Source organism: Caloenas nicobarica, chromosome 17, assembly GCF_036013445.1.
Source record: "Caloenas nicobarica isolate bCalNic1 chromosome 17, bCalNic1.hap1, whole genome shotgun sequence".
NCBI classification, from domain to species: Eukaryota; Metazoa; Chordata; class Aves; order Columbiformes; family Columbidae; genus Caloenas; species Caloenas nicobarica.
The window spans coordinates 2,625,110-2,647,714 of NC_088261.1; the positions used below are offsets into that span (position 1 = coordinate 2,625,110).

The window sequence follows — 22,605 nt, forward strand, 5'->3', positions numbered from 1 at the left end:
CTAAAGAAACCTCAACTCATAGAAAACAAATAAAGACCACTGAAAAAGCCTCTCATCATCATCAAATATGAAACTGTTCAAATACTACTACACAGCTTCTGACAGACATTTTGACAAAAGAAATCTGAAGGAAACAAAATACTGAAGAAAACACCTATTTCAGTGTCTAGGCTCAATCTATCGTATTACTTGATCTGCAAAGATGCTGTTCTACATATTTAATTTAAAAAAAAAGCCCTAACAAATGCAGAAAACCATAATTTGATTATATGGGTGTTTTGCTTTCTGAGAAAAACCCAATTGTTTGATTGTATTTAATGGCAGATTCATTAAATCTGTAATAGACAAACCCCAGCCTGTAACTACAAGTCAATTGCTACTTGGGCTTATGTTTAGAATTTCCACACATGATGCCCTTTCACCACACAGTCACGATAAAGAATCTTAATCATGTCTATAGAAAACTATATGTTGCCTAACTTTCACAGTGACAACCAAGAAAGTGTAATGACAACTGGAGTCTGCTGGCAGCAGACGTGAAGTGAGAGCAGGCGGTTGTGACCGGGGCACTACGAGCCACTGTTGTTCAATAGAAAAGACGACACACCTTTATTTCGTGATCTGGAAAGACTGATTTTCCGTTTTTTGGTGTCCACCTCCTGAGATGCTATCTGCCCTGCTTCTGTTTCGCTAGTCATCTCTACACTACTAACTGCGCTATTCTTACTCCCCTCGTTTTGCATTACTCCACGTAAACTTGCGCTTCTGCCATCATCCATCTCGTTTTTAGTCACATTTAGTGTTTCTGAGGTGTTAATTGCAAAGACATCAGTAGCAGCTGTGGTGTTCCCACAATCAGTCCGACTCTCGTTTGCATTACAGGTTGGAAGCAGCGGTTTGATCTCCTCTTCCTCCACTTCTACATCATCATAGAGTTCAGGTGTGAAGTAGATACTCTCGTCCTCATCTTCAGCTTCTGCAGATCCGTTTAACACTGAAAGTTCAGGTTTCCCTCCTGCTGCAGAGAACTCACTGCGGGGCTCAACTGGAAGCTGGAGCTCATGCGAACGCTCTTCAGCAACTGCGGCCTCAGGATTTTTAACTGAAACATCAGTTGTTTCTAAACACGATTCTGGAACGCTTGGTTTCTGTTCGGAAATTAAGGATGACTGGCATTGATTTACACTGTCAATAAGTTCAGCAGCCCTAGTCACATTCTTTTGTTTGCTGTTTGCTGTGGACACGCAGTTCTTGGCTTCAGGCAGAGGTGTTGAAGTCAGTGGTTTAAAGCAGCAATGTTCCTTCATAATATCCGAATTAGTCCACCCATTCCTTCTTTCTCTCTCTGTTTTAGTTGCTGGCATTCTGGGTGTGGAGTCCATATGTTTTCGTCTTTCTGTTACATGGTGAGAATGAGTCTCTACATCAACTTTCTGGCCACCTGTGAAAAATCACAAAACATTAATTAATTGTATATGCCTTCCCCCTGCTGATTTACAGCATGTTTAGCACATCAAAATTACCAGTGCTTTATTAGGTTTACAGTTATTTTATAATACTCATTAAGATCCAATACAAACAAAAGCCCAGATGTTACAACTATCTTTGCACATGAATTGTCTTGATTAAATCAATAGATTAACTGGCACGTGTGATTTAAAGTATGACTTGATTTAAAACTTGTATTTTTTATTATTGTGCTCTTATGGTATTTACATCTCTCTTGCCTGAAATGAAGTCATAAGTTTTCCTAAAATTTAGGTAGGAATAGATATTTCCTTGTAAAGCTGGTACCAGAAGAGATTATAAGAAAGGCGTCTCACTGCAATGTCTAAACAACAAACGTAGGTTCAGTCAGGGCACTCATCTTGCAAAAATGCTAACCTTTATGTGTTTCAAATATATTTTAAATTATCTTCATAGTTTTCAATAGAAAAATAAATTTAAGTGAAAACATTTTTGATTGTACTATAAACTTATCAAACATCAATTGTTTTAAGACAACCAGACGGAATGACAATTAATTACAGTCTGTTGAGCACAGCTCATATGCATTTGTGAATAACTATCATTTTGTACCATAGCACTGCTCTAATTTTAAAAACTATTTGTTTCTTCCAAAATAACATGCAAGGTCACATTTAAAATTGTTGATGAAGTTTTTCCCACAGGAAATGAACATACTTTCTTTACTTGTTGCCATGATGTTACTTGGCTGATTTGACACCGTAGCATTGACTGAGCTGATGGCTGTAGTAAAATTAATTTCTGAAACCAAATTTTGCTCCTCACTTTTAGCAGGAACATCTGGTGACAGATGAATCGTTGCCTCCTGTTGAGAGGCTTGAGACAGGTCTTTTGAATTTGAAGGTACATGGAGAAATTCACTGCTGCACTCTGACAAAGCATCGATGCCTTTCTGGTTTCTTGTAGCAAATGCTTGCAAGGATTCAAGTGCACTACTGAAATTTTCATGGTGCTGGATTTGTTGACGAATCCATTTAGATAATCCTAAGGAGGGGGGAAAAAAAAGTATGTTACCATAAAACTACATCATCTTTATCAGGTATTACACATCAGTAAATAGTATCCTAATATTGGAAATACTTCTACATATGCATAGTATACACAGAGTCATAAAGATTTCAAGCGGCTACTCATGAAAGCAAGAAAATGTTTGTCTTTTCGAGGGCCGGGAACTTAATTTAATGAATGGTAATCTTGACTCATTTGTGAAGTTTTACTTTTTTAGAAAAACTACTAATCTTACCAAACCTTGAACATACAGATTATTTGTATTACCTCTGTACACTTAGATAATTTAAATGTATTTTTTGTACAAACAGACATGCCAGAAAACAGTTTGACTTGTACTACAGCAGCTGAGCTCCACCTGCTGACTACACTGCAACATTATCTGTTTACATCATCTTTTTGTCCACGTCTTCTAAATAGGGCAGGAACAAAGATATCTAATGCATTCCTAAGCAATGTCTGTCTTTATTAAAAAAAAAAAAAAGATAAGTGTGCACGACCTGGTTTAATTTATCTGCATTTATTTTATCTGTATAAAACTACAAATAGAAAATACTTTTTGCATATTGAGCATTTAGTGGTTCCACAACACGAATGGCACAACCTCTACCTGTTCTTACCTAAAAAGCCAGAATATTAAATTCAGACTTCCACCCATAATAATTTAAGATCCCTATAGGCAGAAAGTATATATCCACTAGAGACTTGTCCAACTAAAAATCTAATAACTAATTTTCATACATATGTCTACATATATAAACACTCGCACACATATGTCTACATACATTATATATACTTGGTATGCAAAGATTAAGAGTGCGAAGTTTTTGTAGGCTGCATTTTAAGAAAGAATTCTCAAATTCTGAATACTGCCATTTCGGTATCACGATCTACGTATCCAAAAGGGCAAAGAAATGACGTTGATTGAACACTGGTATTAACATATTTCAGTGTATTTAACGAACGGTTTCAGAGTTTTTGGTTCCAACTGCACCATTCGAGTTCAATGGATATATTTCATTATGACTTTTCCTGCTCATCTGTATTTGTATAACCATATTTCTGTAATCTTGATTTTTCACCATTTGTTAATATTAGGAATTTCCCAGAAAGATTTTTGCAGCTCACCAGTTATGTACTTATTGGGGTTATTCCGGAAGCGATCATCAACTAAAATAAGAGCACCCCAGTCATTCCTGTGTCTTATACACCTGTAGGAGAGCAAGAAAACAGTGTAAACATAATGAGAGTGAATATGCTAAAAACCACGGAGATCAGATGACAGGGATTGAAATGAGCCAGCTAGAATATGCCAAAATATACAAGAAGTGCTTTCCTACTGTCTTGCACAAAAATGGTTAGAGATGTCATGGAAGTTTAGTTTTCCTTCATTTCTTGAATTTACTGAATGAAAACAAGTAAGTTGAAAAAGAGACCACACAAATATTCAGCAGTTAATCAAACCACGTCATTTGTCTTCCATTCTTAACTAGCATAAATTCTGAGAGGAAAAGATGTAAAAGTGTAAAAGAAAATAAAATGGACCAATGCAACTGCAAGCATTTTGTCAATTAACTATGTACTACTTTGCTTCTAAAGCACATGTTATTCCTAACTCTTTAATAAAGAAATGCTGTGAGTGATACTACTGAATTCATAATTCAGTTGTTAAAGGGCTACAGAAATAATCCAACAGTGACTTTACATGCGTTGGTATTATTTTAAACATTATTTGGATTACTATACTTCCTCCCAGGAAAAAAAAGTAATTAAAGAACAGTAATAACTTAAATGAAATATGGAAAAGAATCTGTCAGTAATAGTTCAGGATTATTATCTCCATTGTATAAGAGGAGGATAACTTTTGAAGAAGATGTTTACACATGCACGTAAAACCACAATTGTATCCAAGTCAGGGCTTAAAATGGGAGCGACAAGGCTTGCCCTCCAAAGAAATATTATTTATTTATATTTGAAGTCTCTCCATAAGAAAAGCTATCAAAGCTTCTTTAAGAAACAGATGTCTTCCAAATTTTTTTTTTTTTCATCGCTTTAATAAACTTTCGTTTAAATCATAGTTTAAATGAATTATGTCCACTGGAGACATAGCCTACACTTTGAGGAAAAGTAGCACAGCGAAGAATTCGTAGCATGATTGTCACCTGGCCGTACCCGCCATCTGTTCTACTCCCAAAGGCTGCGATTCCATTGCCGGGACTTGTGCTACTTCCCATAATGTAACAGCAGTAAACGAAGAGCCGAGCGGCAGAGCGCAGCCCCGCGTGCTCCTGCTCACCGCCAGCCCCGCAGGCGCCTGCGCGGGGACCCGCTCGCCCAGCGACGGCGGCTGCTTTCCGTGCTGGTTAGAATAAGCTAGATTCTGATTTACATCAGTATTCTGGTTTTACAAAAATAGGCTTGATATCCTGTCATCCTTTGTCAAATAGCAGTTTAGTAAGGGCTTAGTCTAATGGTATTATATAAAATTTATACTCTAATGTCGGAAAGGAAGTCTATTTTCTCCATTTAAGTTTAGGCTAGCATCATTTCATTCAAGCGATAAATTATAGAGTAAGTAATTTGCGCTAAAACTAGCTTTAATTTAAAACTTATTTCACAGTGACAAAACTTCAAAATAATTTCTTACTATTAGAATTCCTCCACTTTTTTTAGCTTTTCCTTAACAAATTTTAACTAATGCTTTTACTCTCCAAAGAGGAATCTAATAAATCAGACCTGTAACAACACAAATTTACAATGAGATTTTACTATGTAGACTATTTTCTCTCCATTTTCTTTCTAAACTTAAATTTATGTTATTGCATTTGTATTAGGTCTGATTCAAATAACAAGTCTTCCAGCTGATGTTCCTCTTCTTACCTATAAATGTGTGTCTGTACCTCTATGACAGATGTATGGTGTCATCTGTGACAGACAGCTATATCTACCTACATATATGATAAATTTTGTTGGAGAAGGATGAATTAATTCTATCCTGTTAATAAAACTGGGGGGAATTTTTTCATTTGAGAAAGTAAGATCTACCACTTCTTGTAAATCTGGAAAGAGATCAGTGGGCATGATAATTGAATTGACCTTTCACAAAGGCTGGAGAAAAAGGAAAAAAGCTATTTCTCTCTTTCAAACATACTTGTAGCCTAAACATCAAACAATTGTTCTGAGCCCACCAAGAGTGTGAATAATTAGTACGTTTGAAAAGACCTAAGAATTTTCATTTGGTTCGTAAGCTGAAGAGCTATGTCTCTCTGCAAATGCTTTCCTTTTTGTGTATCTGGACCACAAGCAATTAAAACCTGCAACCAAACTAAAGTGGATTCCGAATGTAAAACAAAAATTCTGAATTATAACAACACTCAAATGCACAGACTGAAAACCAGACAGTTGCCAGTACAGAACAGCTGAAGATCTTATTTCTACAATGTGAGTTTTCCAGCCTGATTTATCCCCTTTGTGTTATCAGTAATTACTCCTTAAAGATGTCGCCAAAACTAAATTCTACAAATGTAAATATTTTTAATTATGTTCAGTTTATCTTACCTTCCCAGGGCTTGGTTCAGAGCCCTATAAGCTTGAATTTCATACCACTGGCTCCCTGGTAAAAGGCCTCTTGTATTTTTGTGCTGGTCATTGTACTTCCTCTTTAATTCAACCTAATGAAGAGATCATAAAATATTGGTTTTAATAATTATGTTGAAAAGGAAATCTTCTAAATGGGGAAAACAAACATTGACTAAATAAGTGAATATGTAAAGTGTGCTTCAGTGTTTGAACTTTGTATTTTGCATACTAGCTAATTATGGCTTTTACCCTTCTAAAGTTATTCTTAACATGGGACCCGTTCCAATAATTTACATATAACAACACGACAAGCACACACTTATCCGAACCTCTGTGCTAGCAAGAGCATATTCACACAAGCAAAAACCCCAGATACAAGCTAATGGGCTAACTACACCACGGTTTCATTTGCTCATCTGGAAGTAAATGATACAACAGATATTTATCCTTTATCACAAACGCCGGCTCCTAATCTATTGCTGGGACCAAACCCCACTTTTCCTGAATATAACCCCTTCTTCTACAGGGGCTTCAGAGCCAGAGCGGCCGTGCCAAGGTACAGCAGCCGGTAACACCAACGCTACCGCTGAGCTTGGCATCACCTCCTGTGGTTTGGAAACCACCGTTTCGACGGCCACACGTGCAGCTCAGGACAGAGCTCGCTCCTCTTTTTGTTATGAAAACCCCTCTTCTACCTGCTGCAGGAGCAGCTCTGATAGCAGCTGCAGAAGCAATCTCTGCCTCCTCTTTCTAATCATACAGATAACCCAGAAAATGTGTGATCTGAATTTGAACAAGAATTTTGGTTTTGGCCATTATATATAGTTCCAACATATATCAAAAGCATTTGTTATTATTGGGAGGGGGGGACTGAATATTTTTAAATAAAAACCCCACGAAACTACAACAAAAAGGGTCTTTCCATTGCTCTTTTGTACAGTATTAACCTTTCTAAACTGACAAGTGAAAGGACACGCTTCAGGAGAGAAAACAGCAGACTTCTAACTTCTTCTGACAGGTAACTTTCAAGTTGCATTTGGATAAGAAATTTTATTTTATGTACTTATGCCCTTTAAATTGCCTGTCAAATTTACAAATTCAGTCTTTACAGCCAGAAAGTAAATTCAGTTTGATTTCACAGATTTAATGTTTGCTCCAGTCACTCAGAATTTACTGACTGGCATCTGAGGTTGCCCTTGTATTTATTTCAAAACAGGAGATGATTTCTTATGAACATTTTATGAACAGTAAAACCATTCTTTAACAAGGAACTTAAGCTTATCTGTGCACTTCTACAAATGGAAATACCACTGGAGGAACAAAAGGGTGTTCCTCACCTCTTGAAATAACGTACGATGACGGAAAATTTCATTAAAGTCTTTAAAACATAACCAATGACAATATGCTCCTGTACATACTTTGGATTTGTCTTCTAGTCCTGGTAGATTTTCTAACAATTTCCTCTTTTGAAGAGTTTTTGTTATCAGTAATATTTTGGCCATTTGTAATAAAAGTAGATTAACCAGAGTGTCTTATTTTGCTAGCAGACTGTTCAAAACAGTATTAGAATAACTGGTCATATGTCTTGCACTGATAAAATTATGACATTTTAATTATGTGCATAAAACCACTGAAGTAACAGGAGAATGCAAAGCAGTCAGATCATCTGCATGGTATTGCATTACCCTGTGAATACAGTACGGTACTTATACACTCTTCTAATACATTTTAGCATTATGCAAATCTATCCTGCTTGTACTGCACATCGACGCCATTTCATTTCTCAAATTATATAAAAATATGTTATCTTCATCTAAATGTGTAATGCATCTTAACAACCTATCTTTCCTATCTTAGAAAAAGGGTTAACAGAAAATATTTCTGTTTTCTCACTTAAATGATCGTGTCTCAGCATGAGATGACAACTTACATTGCTGAGAGTTCAGTTTGCATTATAAGACCAGTAAAGGTAAAAGGCCAGGGCATGTCATTTTAATGCAATCAGAATCTATTTCATTGTATAACTCTTACATTATGAAGCATCAAATCAACGCCCAATTCAAAATGACATGTTGCATATGTGAAAAAGCCAGTGTCTCCTGCTAGCAAATATCCGCAATGTGCAGTAAACCACAGGCTAGAAGGGATTAGTTAAAATGTCAAAAGACAGCCTTTTACTTTTACCTGTTCATCCTTAAAAACATACCCCTAGCTCTCGGGCATGCTTTGCAGACAAATGGCTGCGGTGGCAGCAGCACAAGGCCCGTGGCAAGTTCTGCCATCCTGTCGCTGTCAGACGGATTAGGCTTTGATCTGTCTGGGAGGTCGCGGTCACATCCACATTAACCCAAGTCTAACAACATATACCTGCTAACCGCTCCTTCTTTTAATGCTTAATTAGTTTGACATCTTCCACTACGGAATATTAACTGAGAAATATCAACAGAAAAGAAATGCCATGAACAATTTTTTTTTTTTTATGACTCGGAAAAATATTTTGAGGTTTCTGCTACAATTCAGAAGAATTCTCAAACGTATTTTTCAATCAGAATTAGCAATACAAGCTTTTCTTTGATGTCAACATTACAATATAATGAATGCTGTTTATCACAAGTGTTTGGTAAACCACTAAAACAGTTACTTGTGGTAACATTGCTTCCCATAAAGAAACCCAGACTTACTGAGGATTCATATAAGTACAGAAAGTGGATTTATACTGTGATGACCATGGACTGTGTCAGTCAGTTTATGACACAAAGCTCAGAAGAGTAGCTCAAAAACTAGAGCTTGTTTTTGAACCCTAAATTAACCTGCAAATTCACATACAGAAGCCTTATTAGCAACACGCTAGGCTGAACCAGATTTATCCAAAATTAACAAAAACTTGGCCATATTTAACAGCGAGGTATATGAATAGCGGCTTATTATGAGCTATTTGTTTCTATGGAAAAATCTATGGTTGGACATTAAAATTAAAGCACCAAGCCACAGTATACAAATTTGTGTGCGTGATTTAAATCAGCGAAATAAACTATGTTTGGTTTAAATTCATCTGGCAAAGTTCTGATATTTTTAAGATGCATTACTTTGTTTAACCAAATATAGTGCTACACTCTGCCTTCTCAAAACAAGCAAACAAAACCATCCTAAACTGCTACTACTAGTTGAGAAGCCAGGGCTGTTCTTTGAGAAGACATCACTCCACAAACATCTTCGACTGTCTCCTGTTGTCCTGGTAGATTAAAAATGACCTCCAGTTTGGAATCTGTGGTTTGGAACCCAGGTTCCAGAAAGAGAAAACTCCTGAAAGGAAAAAGGCAAATAAGCTGGGGATGGTGTCAGTACATGCACACGTGTAGGTAGGTACAGCTACACACACGTGTAAACTCACGCCCCTCACTCCCCAGCACTCTCCTCCATCTACTCTCCAAGGAAATAAAAAGTCTGAAAATGGATACATAGGTTTTCTGGCATTCCACTGACTTGTTTCTCTGGTTTTATGAGAGGAAAAATAGTAATGAAAACAAAGGCCATTGCTCATAGAATCCAAAAAAACCTTAAAAGACATATTCACATTCGAGATCTACTAATTCCCTACCTCTGAAAAACAAACAGGCAAAAATATCAGGTGGTCATTCTCCGCTTCCATCCTCCAAAAATACATAAAAATGTTTTTTAAGCAAGTCTACCATCCTAAAAGTCTCCTGTGCCCAGTTAGAGTCTCTCTTCCACCTGAAATAGCAATAATTAGAATTCTTCAAGAATATACTTGCCATCTACTTTCCCCCTGATGAATGCCAAGTAATCGTAAAAGTTTGTACGAGTGGGAAAGTAAAGAACATGAAACTCCATTTCTTTTCTTTTACGTCTGAAAATCCTTAAATGGAAGTAGCATTAAATAGTGCAGCATTTAACTTTTCCCCCCTCACTTCAAAAGCAGTAACAACGTCTGTGAGATTTAAGACTAAATAACACACGTGTAAAGACCTGGGTGAGTCGTAGAATATGCTTCAAACTTCCTCGCTCATCAGTAGACCTACCAAAAGTGGTATCTAAACACCATGTCTCAATTTATTAGCCCACAGGGAAAAAAAATCTCTTTAAAGACTCCAAGCATTCCAAGTGCAGTGTTAACACAAATACCGCATTTCTCAAAAAAACCAACAGGAAAATCCCACAGCTGTGAGCACAGCAATACCATATATACTGTGAATAAGACATGATCAGCTGGAGACATGATCAATACTTTGTGCTGCTCAATTATCTTTGAGATGCTCTGAAATTCCATCCTCCCTAAGTCTCTCGAGCAGACGAATCTTTGGGCGGCTGAACCCTGCGGCTCTGCCCCGCACACGGGCTGGCAACTCAAATCAACAGCGTGCGCAGCAAAGCCACAGAAACTGAAAAATAGTTCAGGTGACCTTTTCTGCCTGAAAATTTCTATGCACTCTTAAAAATTTGCCTTCCTCTGATAAGAGTGAATAAACTAGGGAAAGAACATCTCTGCAGATGGAGATCTCACACGAGTTACTTTGCAGAATGTTGCGCTCAAACAGGGCACCCATAAAGATACCGGGCATCCATGGGATTGAATATAATCAAAACTAGGAAAAGTTACTGAAACCAGAAAAAAAAAAAATCATGAAAGTGGCAAGAAAGAAACAATATACGGAAAAACACTGATAGATCGTTTCTCCATAATCCAAAATCTTAAATATGAGATCTGACTAAAAAGGTAAAGCCAGCCAACCAACCCAAGAGCAAACTACTGTCTGTTGGAGTCTGCCAGCGGCCAACGTGCCTTCTGGGGCAGAAAACCAGCACTAGCGCTTCATGCAGAGCCGTATTTCTCTTATTTTGAATTCACAAGGTATTTTATGACTAAACACTTCCCCAGTATTCTCACTCTTAATCCCAGTGTTAGAGAGATGGGAAGCTTATGTAATGTTGTAACCGCTGAACACTTTTAGTATCATCAACTACACCATGTGGCATCTCAGAGATCTGAAAGTTTTCCGGTTTAACAAATCTTGTAGCACGTTCACCCTGGGCCCATCTACTCATCTCAGTCTTGTAGGCTTTGAGAGACTGCGAACAAGTGACTTGATTAAAATCTAATGCAACCAAAACCTCTCCTCTGAAGAGAAAATTCAATCCATTTCCAGTGAAGCAGAAGTGAAAAAAAACTCCAAACAGCTTCCCTCAAGGTACGAGGCGGCCGCGGCCGCTCGGTGCCACCGCGGCTCAGGTGAAGTGGGAAGTGTCAGTCATCCTTACAAATCCCCAAGGTGATAGCTTCACTTTTAGAGCTTTCAACTTGCTTTGACAGTGAAGTAAAAACTGAAAGGTCAACGCTACTTGCTAAGGACAAGATAAACACAAGAAAATCACTTTGGAATTTTTTATGGATCAGAAAAGTAAACTATTAAACGTAAAAGAAAAGTTTTGATTTGCTGTATTATCTATCCAAAGGCTTAACTTGCGGATATATTCAAGGATGATTTCTGTGATCTGTGCCAACATATTGACATTAACCTTGCATCAGGAGAAGAGAAATGCCATCCACTTGTCTTACATGCTAAGTTAACTTCAACGTTACCTTTCCTAGCTCCAGGAATGCTGGATTCCATAGGATTTTACAGCTACTCCCACATCAATACTTTGCCATCAATATTTTTTTCTTAATTCCATTGGATGTAAAAAGAACCTGAATGGCTTTGACTTTTTACAACTATCCTTATATCTGGCAAAGCGGGAAGTGCACAGTATGTTGCTCAACTCAGGTTAAGCATCTAAAATAACTAGTTTTCTTAGAAATTTTTCTTTTCCTAGAAAATAGGACGCAAGAAATGAATCATTTCAGCAGCCATTTATCTAGATTATTTCTCCTTTCAATGAGGAAAAAGCATGTAGATTTAAAAAGTGCCACAAGGACTAGAAATCAACCGAAATATTCAGAAAAATGCCATTCTTCCGAAATGATATAAATATCTCAATTTGTTGAGCCCTCAAGGAAGGAGAAAGAAACTTCGGCCAGATAGCTACAAATTCTTTGCACCACGAAGTTACATATAACCTAGAAAAATTGTAACTGAAATTATGTATTCCACCATGTTTCACAAATTATGCTGCTGGAAACAATCAAGAAAATATTTGCCATCGTAGTTCATATTCACCCTGTAGCAGCTATGGGAAATACTTCTCATTAACGGCAAACTCAGCCACAGTTCTTGAGTAATGTCATCACACAGAAATCCTGGCCTTATCAAGATTATTTTCCTTGCACGTCTATTGATGTAAAAGGGTTTGACTGCATTTTCCTCTGTATTCTGGTAAAGATCTCTTAGCTGTTACATGATTAAGTAGACTCTACTGTACGACGATCAAAAGCATCTGGAAAGGTGGAAGGGAAGAAATGCTCTCTGGGAAAGCGAGCTCAGTGCTTGCACTTCAGAGCCGCCCATTATCAACATTTCATAGCGAGTTTCTTTATTTTTCAGGTCCCCGAGGTAAGAACAGTAAATTATGACTTGAACTAAACAAGTCGCACTTGGCTCCAAAATCAGATTTTCCTACCTCCAGTTTCAGGTCCCAGAGGTGGGCAGAGGAAATCCTGGTCACAGCCAAAGAAGTCATTTTTGGCTCCAAAATAAATTTTCCTGCTTTACTAGAGCCAAACCCTACCATTGAGAGCACCATAGCTTTAAGCAATACTTTAACATTTCTTTTATATATTTTGCTTTAGCAACCCGATTCTTCAGCAATATGAAACCGTTTTCAGTAAGTCGGAATTAGGGTTTTGGCCTCTCTTTCTTAAATCAGTACTGTTTATTATCGAGTACACTTCTGAGCCTTAATCATTTCTTTCTCCCTAACACTAACAAAGTGCTTTAGACTCTTCCCTTTGTGAAAATGAGTGAACGTAAGATACTATACACATAAAATTTTAAGTGAGGCAATTGGAAAAGAAACTAAATTCTATTCTTTAAAGGTTCTACAGAAAATAATGTAACTTTTAAAAGCATACAGTTACTTAAGGAGACCAAATGCTTGCCATTTAGTTCCAGAAGTTGTGGCGTATATTTAGCGCAAACATATGGAGAGAATAAAATTGGATATTATGCACCAGGCTTGACAATGAGTTTCTTGCCCAAGTAGAGGCTGATGTCTGGATCCAAAATGCTACAATTCAAAATATATAACAGAAGTTAATGAATAATATGTTAGATAACATGTATATGGGATTACACATCTTTTTCCGTCACATTATTTATGTTCTCTAATATTACAGTTCAGTGGTATTAGCATCAAGTTACAAATCATAAATTATACTTAGAAAGCAGGTTGATCACAGACAAGTAATATTAGCTGAGATGAGCCAGCATCAAACTGCCAACATAAAATATTGGTCTCCAAAGGTATGATTCTACAAACCCCTGTGATTGTGCACAGTCCCAGAAGTATTAAAGGGATTACTCACACAAGTAAAAGCTATGTGCAGGAGTAAGGGGTTATAGAATTGAGTCTTAAGAGGACTTTTATTAACCCAAAAAGCAGACATGCAAGTGTATTTTTGTGTAGAAGTGGAGCACTTTTTAGTGATTTAAACCAATCCCAGAAGTGTATAATTCACAGATATTCCAAGGGAATTGTTAATCACTTGCATTTCCTGTTTTTCGAGGGATGTTGTTATTGATCATCTTGCCAGTTCCTTCATTTGGTATATCTACTAAGCACCTATTGCTATGTAAAAGCAACAGATATACGTGCTGTGTCTGTGTAGGTCTAACTTGACTCATATCATTGTATTTTGAATTTTCTTCTATCTGCTGAAAACTCAAAGTCCTCCCAAAAATTCAAAGCTGGAAGGTTTAAAATATCCAGGTTTTAATCTCCTGGGTAGCCTACAAAATCTAAAGAAACACTAACCAACTATAGCGTAACAGTAAACATCTTAACTACCCTACAAACATCAACAGTTTCATTTGGGAAGTTAACATATCCTAAAATCCTACAAAAAACCCCAAAAAACCAAAAAACAAACTGCATATTGCCCTCTAATTATATGCTTTGAAAACAATCTCAAATAGGAAAATGATTTGAATAAAATACTGTAATCATCATCTTCCCGATAGCCTTATCATAAATTATTTCTACTGTTTAATGCAAATATTTGAACATCAGCTTTCACTTTAAAACCCAACTCTGTTCCCACCTCAATTCCAAAGGATTTGGATCTGATTATAAAAGCAAGGTTAGAAGATGAAGTTGCATCATAGGCAGGTTGCAACTAAAAAAAACCGTAAAGCCTTGGACAAAACAGAGCACGGTTCAATTGAAAGGGAAGTGCTGCCAGCTGGAGATCACTTTGGATCCAAGCTCTTGAGCAAAAGACACGTTCACAATAAAACCAATTTCCCTGAGCATTATTCTAGGAGCAGTGCCGTGCACCAGACAGCTCCTCAGGTCTGACGCTCAGAGACCGGTGCCTGCCCTCCTCTCATCTAGAATTGATCACGGCAGTGCTTTGTGCATTACCATCGCTAAATATATATACTCGAACCTTCAGCTGCTTGCAATTTGGCAGCTAGCGTCCCTGTCCCTACTTAAAAATTTACAGGTTTTCTTCAGTCTAATTAAAAAAATAGCTCAACGCAACACTGATTCTTTTGGAATTTAGTTACCAGTAATGGGATGTACTGCCTGTGATTCTATTATATTACATATTTGGTTGAACTCAAGGTAAAAATCAAATACACTACTTTAATCTTAAGGAACATAATCCACTATGAACATAACTCACTCTTGACACATTCTTTTTCATTTAATTTTGTATTATTTAGAACCCAAACTCCTGACTTTCTGGAAATTATTTGGAGTAAATTGTAAGAGTTCCAGCCATACTACAGACCAAGTATTTCCAAAACGTCATTTCAGCATACGCTTCTAAAACAAAGCTTTTCTAGCTCTAGAAAAGGTGTTAAGTATTCTTTGAATGTAAATGTTTTTATACTAAAGTACGGTGTGTTATATTTTAGGAAGACGACAAAATGTTGTGGCTGAATGGGTGCTTCAAGAAAGTTGTGCGAGCCCTGAAAGAACACTGCACAAGGCAACACCACTGCCTTTGGTTGTTCACTTAAGCTCAGAACACATCTCTCAAACCAAAGCTGAGACCGTTTGGGCTTTCAAGGGCAAATCTGTGATTTCCTTGTTTGATTTGGCATTACTAACAACAGCCTAGACCTTCACAACAAACGTCCCACCACGGTGAGTCAGGAAGTAACTTTATTTCTCTACAAGGGATGTAAGTTTTGGTCTGTCAAATGAAGATGGAAACACGTACTGTTGCTTGACAGAGTATGATGTTAATGAGCATTTTAACAATGCTATAGCCTTCACTAGCAATGTCAGACAAAAATTTACAATACATCTAGCATGATATACATGTATGCAGAATGACATAAATGAGCCCAGAAGACACGTAACGCTGTTCCTCCTCTTACCTGTGTAGCAGGTAACTCTAAGAATTCAAATGGGATTGAGGGGAGTCCAAGGGTAAACATTTAGAAAAATATATTTGTGTATATTTGTTGTTTAAAATGTGACCAAAAAATCAAGTACAACTCTTTCAGTTAGGTGTTGATATCCTACCTGCAGGTCTTTCACATTTGGAAATGGAATACCGATAGTTATAACTGCACGGGCGTTCTCATCACAGAAATCCAAGCCTTCGCTGACTTTTCCTCTGCATACAGCTATGAGGAGCGCTCCGTCTTGAACAAGCCAGAGAGGAACATACAAGTCATTCCCAGGGCAAGTTTCACCAACATCTTTAAAGAGCTAAACATAATATAGCATAATACACCGTGTATCGGTCTGGAAAAGGTAAGTGGATATTAAAATATTGATTTCTTTATTAGAGGGATGAGATCAATACTATCGTGATTTTGAATATCAACTAGCAAAATAATTTTACACTATATAATATATTGGTACTTAATTATGCAAGAACCATATGTACCTACAACAAAATTTTAAACCTTAAATTTTGCACTCCAAAATCATCCTACTTCTCATATGACATACTATCATTTTTTATTCTCTATACTACTATTTAAGTATTTTCAGGATAAATCCTACAGTGGCCATAATATAAGATGGTAAATCACAGTTATGCAATGTATTATATGCCCGATTCTTTGCGAAGCGACTCTGCGCTCTGCTGGCCACACAACTGCACGTCCTCACACAGCTCACTGCCTTCTGAACGTCACTATCAGGATGACACATCATCCTGTATTTCACTATATCCTTACACAACAGTGTAAATAGCAATCAATCTTCCAAGTTTATCACAATAACTTATTAAGTTGAGGTTAATTTAACTACTTATCCATACCTTATTCTAATTGTTACGCACTTAAAGAAAACCTTTTTTTTTAAGCTTGAAGAGTCTGTATCAGCTATTTCACATGTCTGAAGAACGTACCTCTTTCTCCTTTACACTTTATTGCATCGTAGTATGTTTTCAGCAGTTCATCGAAGTCACTCTTTGCCCCTCCTTGAGGCTCAGCAATGACTGTTTTAACCAGCTCCAGGTTTTTCCATAACCCCGTGTGCATCCAGCGATCTTTTAATTTGTCCAACAGCTGAAAACGAACAGAAAAACCCAGAAGAGCTGTAACGAAAGGTTAATCACTTGAACTGTTCAAATAAAGCACAGACACTTACTGCAGTGAAGCCGTATTATTCAGGTTTTGTATTTCTGAATACCAGTTTCCCTACCATACACCGCTCCACAGCTACGCAACACTGCAGCAGAATTAGTAGCCAACATGTTTACGATTAGAAATAGTGCAGATTTTTGAGTTATCAAAGCAAAACTTCCTAAATCTATGAGAGTGGTCACTAAAGAGCATCTTCTGGTATTCCTCAAAGCAAGAGGAATGCCATTCAAACTAGAAACTTACACTCATAGTTGGAAAGAAGGCAATAGAAAACCATCCTCCAAATTCTTAAGAAAACATCTTTTCTCTTTTGTGGGTTACCCAGGCCCTCCAGGCACCTACTAGACCATAATAGGCTGAGGTTTCTTGTTTAATTGACAGCAACCATCACAATAGGAAATCCTCAGTTTTTGATGGAAATAGATGAATTATTCACAAAAATCTTTGGCAAGAACGGAACAACGATTCATTTAATTCACACAAATGCTATTACCACTTCCATTTAATGGAATTTGCTGGATATGGAAAGTTTCTGGTACCCAGGAAAAAATGAACACACACACAATACCCGTGCTATAGACACGGACACTAAAACAACAAGAATTATGGACATGACTGAATACAAATAAATAAAATATAGAACACATACATGCCTCATAAGAGCTAGGAATCAAGTGCAGGATTCTCATAAAAAATTATTTCACTTCATGTTGAAAAAGTGCAAATGGGAGCAAGATCATGCCAGGAATCACAGGAAGCGCCATTAATGCCCACAGCCAGTCACTTCTCCTGCCCAAGGGAATAATAGTTCCTGCAGTGGAAGGCAGTATGTGTATATTTTATTAAATCCCTTAAAAATGGATTCTCAAATGGTTTATTAACAAATGGTCTTCCTCCAGGAGAGCAGAAAATCTTGTTAGAAAGAAGCTGCCATCTCCCCATGCACTGAAGGATGTTTACTTTGGTAGCTTTTTTCTTTTTTTCCTTGCTGCAATTCAAAGACACCTGTGAGCTCTGAGCCGCAGAAACCACGAGCTCAGTATTTAGATTCACCATTCGTTTTCATCGGCATCCCCCTTTTTAGGCAGCTTCTGAAGTTTGGGAATGGGGGGGAAAACTCTTTTCTCAACATCTCTTGCCATTATGTCACACTCTTCAGGAAAAGCTTTGCCCCTCTCCACTTGCTGCTTCATTTTATACGGTGCCAAAAATTGCATTAGGCATTTCCCATGTCATGGAACAAGACCAAAGATTTGTTTAATGTATTTTACCCTAAGGCAACTTCATTGTAATTTCCAGCATCTTCATGAAGTTGAGAAGTTAACTTGCCCTTTTTCTGCAGTATTCATTACCTCCGGACAGTGATTTTTGGTAACTTTTTTTAGATATTTATTTTAATATATTTATATATTTAATTTTTAAATTTTTATTAAATATTTATATTTAAAATAGTTTTAATAATAAATAAATATAAGTAGCAAATACGTGAAATGAGAGAGGGTCTAACAGAAAACACTAACACACAATGAGTTTTTTCTGGTTTACAGTTCCCTAGATCTTGTCCTTCTACAAGCACCTGCTACTAAATTTCTTTACATAAACTATTCCTTAAACATTTTAGCATTGATTCATGTAACGAATGGATTGCATCTTGCCAGCAGAGTAAAAAAGTATCACAGAAATAATCCCTCCAGCAAAAAGTGCTTGGGGAAGCAATGGAACGCTTAAAAATATGAGAGGACGTTCAAGAGCAGTACAGGAGAAAAAGGATAATGACCTAAGCAGCACCTGACAGAGTAAAATAACTCTGGTTTATTGGCTAGTTTAACAACTATTGACTATATAATAACAACTATCAGTTACAATTGTATTCTATATTCTTGTGCACTTTTAAAACTATATGCTGTCATGTTACTCGTACATTCGTATAATGATAACTGAACAAAAGGTATTTCCAGGTGTACAAATTCTACACAAATATCTTGTAACCCTCTTAAAAGTCTGCCGTTATACACTAAAAAAACCACATCTTCAAACTTCGGTATTTTTTCATCTTATTTCTAAGTAATGTATTTTTTAATGATATGAAATTCCACTTTTTGTTGTTATGCAGATATGCAGGGTAGCTGGGGGGAGGAAGGAAACAGCCATTAGGTTTTTCTTAATAAAAATCACAGTATTGGCACCACTGCTAGTGCAAAAAGTCAGAGATTCCCACGGGACTAACATTGATCTAAAAGCCTTTTCCCATGCAGAGCTCTTCATGTGTTTGCTACCAGAATTTTCTTTTTGAATAAGCACTGCTTCAAATCAGAGCGTGTCTCCAGCGGGCTGGAAACGTGTTTGAAGGGTCAGATAGAAGTTCTACACGCAGTCAGCACAAAACTTCAGCAATGGAAAATGCCCCTCCAGGCAGCCCAGCTGGGCAGCAGCTCCACGAGACTCTGTTTGGGTGGAACCGAGTAATGACACACTCTTACATGAGCTCTCAAGTATCGGCCCATTAATGCACATTCTACACACAGACACCAAAATTCTACATTTACGTGAAATGGAGTAAGGAAGAGGTGGTGTCAGTTTTAGAAGCAGCTAAAATCTCATAACAAAAAAATTGTCCCTTTAGTTTCAAGGCTAATGTTACTTAGTCGTGTGGTTTGTTTTTTTTCTTAAGATCATTTCCAGCTACGGTGCGTAAAACAGGTGCCAAAACCCAATGTGTTGCTTTTTTGTTCAGGTGTCAAAACCAAACCAATAAGAGGCTTTTTTTTCTCTACCTCAACTGAAGACCGTTACATTCAGAGAGAACGTCAAGAAGAAAAGCAGTTCTCTTGTCTTACTACAGAATGTTTCCCACCATTTGGACTGTCAACAAAAACACAGTACGGGTTGCTTTATATATCACAGGACAACTTCACTTGCATCAGCTGCCGCCTCTCTTCCTTTCAGTAAAAAACAAACAAATCTGTACACTGACAGATCCTCCTGCAAATTTAAGGTATTAGGATGGAGGACATCATATTCTCCACTGAAGTAATCCTCTGCTGATCTCAAGGCACAGATGTTTTTATAACATATCTAATTCCACAGGTATTGCATTACCTTTCATAAGCTTCCAGGGTGATGCAGTTTGCTGAGTCAGCTGCTTTGCTACAGCTGTAACTTTTTGCTCAAACCACTGGTCTCAAAGCTCTGGTCTGTTCAGCGTGATGGTTAATTACCTGTTCTACTATGGAAAAATGAAACTGTCTCTATATTAGTGGTCATCCCAAAATATATTCAGACATTAAATGAATGCATTTAGTATGTTGCTTAAGCACTAGTGGCCTTAAATTCATGTTGTTTCAAAGTAACCCTGGAGAATGGATCTGGCCAGACCCCACCCACTTCTTTACATCACTTCCATACTGGTATTACAGGCTCGTATTGAACCAATTTCTGCAAGAACTAACATGGTTTGGCAAAGTACAGGATTAGCAAAGGTTATTGACCGTTCTCTGTATGAAATGAGCCAGAAGCCTGTCGGTAACTGACCTCCGGGACTGTTGGAACTCTGCAGTTTGGGGGAAACAACAAAGCCGATGAGGCGGCACGGGGTCAGTAATTAATTCCGTTTGCACCTTTAGTTACAAAAATAAAAACGTCATTGCAGGTTAAAAGCAAACACAAAGGAAATGGTAGAAGGAAGAAAGTAACAGACTAATGAAACGGGAATAAAAGATTGAAGGGACAAGAGAGAACTGCCTGGAAGGATTGGTGTGAAAGGAGAAAAACCCTGGTTTCCTTCCAAAAAAAACCAAACCACCAACCAAAAACCCAGGACAGAAGCATATTTGGGCCAACTAACTGATAAAATCTAATGTCCATTAGCCAAATCTTAAAAACAAATTTGGAATAGCACCCTAGAACTATTAAAAACAGTACTACAAAAAGCTCAGTGTCCCTCAAGAAGAATACAAGGTCACATCTATGAAAAGAAAGCAACGATACCCAATAACATATATCAACATCACCAAAAATATCAGGTGTTTTCAACACGACTGAAAGAATATGCACCTTTTAGCCACGAGTCATTTACCAAATTGGCAAAGCCAATTTACATTTCATCTTTTCTTTTTTTTCTTGTTTCTTTCTTAATCGACACACGTGCTTTTTCAACAGTGATTTTATTCTTAATCACATTCCTCACCAAAAAAAGAAACCCCCTCCATTTTGCTTGACACCCAGACATTTGCACTGCACTAGGCTGGGATTATACCAGCCAAGAATAACTTAGTCCATTGAATTATTTAAGCGGTTGTTCGCACTCAATTAGATTTTCATGAAAGGTTAAGCAACAGACTGATTCACAGAAACCTCTTCGTGTTTATGGGAGGTATCCAACGTAACACAAGGAGGTATTTAAAATTCATTCTTTTGAATGACTAAGCTCATACAAAATACTAACCTATCTATCCACAAAAAATTATCTTAAGCCTCAAATTCCATTTTCTCCATTTCTAATTATAACCAGCTTCATTTAAAGAGAATATGAATGTATCTCTGCCCATTTTTTTTCATTTGTTAAGTAAAATCTACTTTCAAACCAGAATGTTAATTTCCCACTGTTAATGGGAAACTGGTGAAAAAGATCAAATATCCATATAAATACATATGCACAGGCAATCTTTTCTTTACGTACCAAAAATAAGCTGATTTAACGCAGCATTTTAATGGAAACAGGCCACACAAAGATGCTATTCTTATCGAGGAGCAGCTACGCCTCTTTCCTACTGCACATTTCCCCAAGTATTTATTATCATCATGGGGCTGGGACCAGCAACGCCAAGAAATGTTCTTTTGAGCCAGACCTAGTTTACGGGGCACTAACTCCAGATCGGTTTCTGTCTGATTTCCTTTCCCAAAGTGTCACAGAGACTCTGTAATGAAACGCACCATAATTGCAAACCAGGAAAATATATATTAAAAAATATTATTCAACATTTTTCTGCCATGAGGAAACAGCATTCTATTGTGAAATCAATAATTAAAGAATACGGGGAACATGATACGGTTCAGACTTTGATTTCTTTGTTGGAAGGAATATGAAGACCAGGCAACAGAGAGGAATTTTAATGTGGAAAGACTTTAGAAAATTCCTGCAGTAAGAGTCGACACTGGGAAGGAATAGGCCCAGAACGGGTGCTCACCTAAGTACGACTTCCAAAGGAAAACACCAATTCCTCACTTTTTTCAGAACCTCTCTCCTTTTTAGCTGATGAGGAAGATTTTCTCCTGTGTATTCAACTGCTAACCCTGACCACCTATTACAGCCAAAAATCTCATCAAGTGCGTAAAATAGAAGTGCATATATTTAAAGCAAAAGTAGTTAAAAGCAAAGTGTTTTTTAAAAACTGAAGCTTGCACAGATAGTCACGATTCCAAAATTAAAAGAGAAGTGCTGAAGTTGATCGCTGCTCAGCAGGTTATTACCTTCTAGAAGAAAAGTTACAGGGTTTTTTGCATGTCTAGAGATGGAATGCAGGGGGCTGCGAAGGGACCTTGACCTAAGTCACGCATTTATTCTGACATTTTATATTTCCATGGTTATGAAGAAAGATCACACAGGCTTTTCATTTTCCTAACAGGTGGTCTGGATCACGGGGTCTTTCCTCAACACAGCTCCCAGGAGAAAGCCGCCTTCAATTGGAAATCCACATCACTACTACATGTGCCATTTCAAGAGATTTTTCACTTGGATGTCTTTTCTAATTCCTTCGCAATA

General features: G+C 37.3%; 1 protein-coding gene across 1 annotated transcript in view; it reads right to left on the reverse strand.

The window, feature by feature from the left end:
• Window positions 1–569: 569 nt before the first annotated feature.
• BRIP1 (BRCA1 interacting helicase 1) overlaps window positions 570–22,605 on the reverse strand; it is a 48,174-nt gene continuing 26,138 nt past the window's right edge. Inside the window, exons 14-19 of the mRNA XM_065647197.1 lie at window positions 16,607–16,766; window positions 15,769–15,890; window positions 6,094–6,206; window positions 3,664–3,746; window positions 2,212–2,511; window positions 570–1,441 (exon numbers count right to left, since the gene is read on the reverse strand). Of these exons, the coding sequence (XP_065503269.1) occupies window positions 570–1,441; window positions 2,212–2,511; window positions 3,664–3,746; window positions 6,094–6,206; window positions 15,769–15,890; window positions 16,607–16,766 (1,650 nt within the window). The remainder of the gene's footprint in view (window positions 1,442–2,211; window positions 2,512–3,663; window positions 3,747–6,093; window positions 6,207–15,768; window positions 15,891–16,606; window positions 16,767–22,605) is intronic.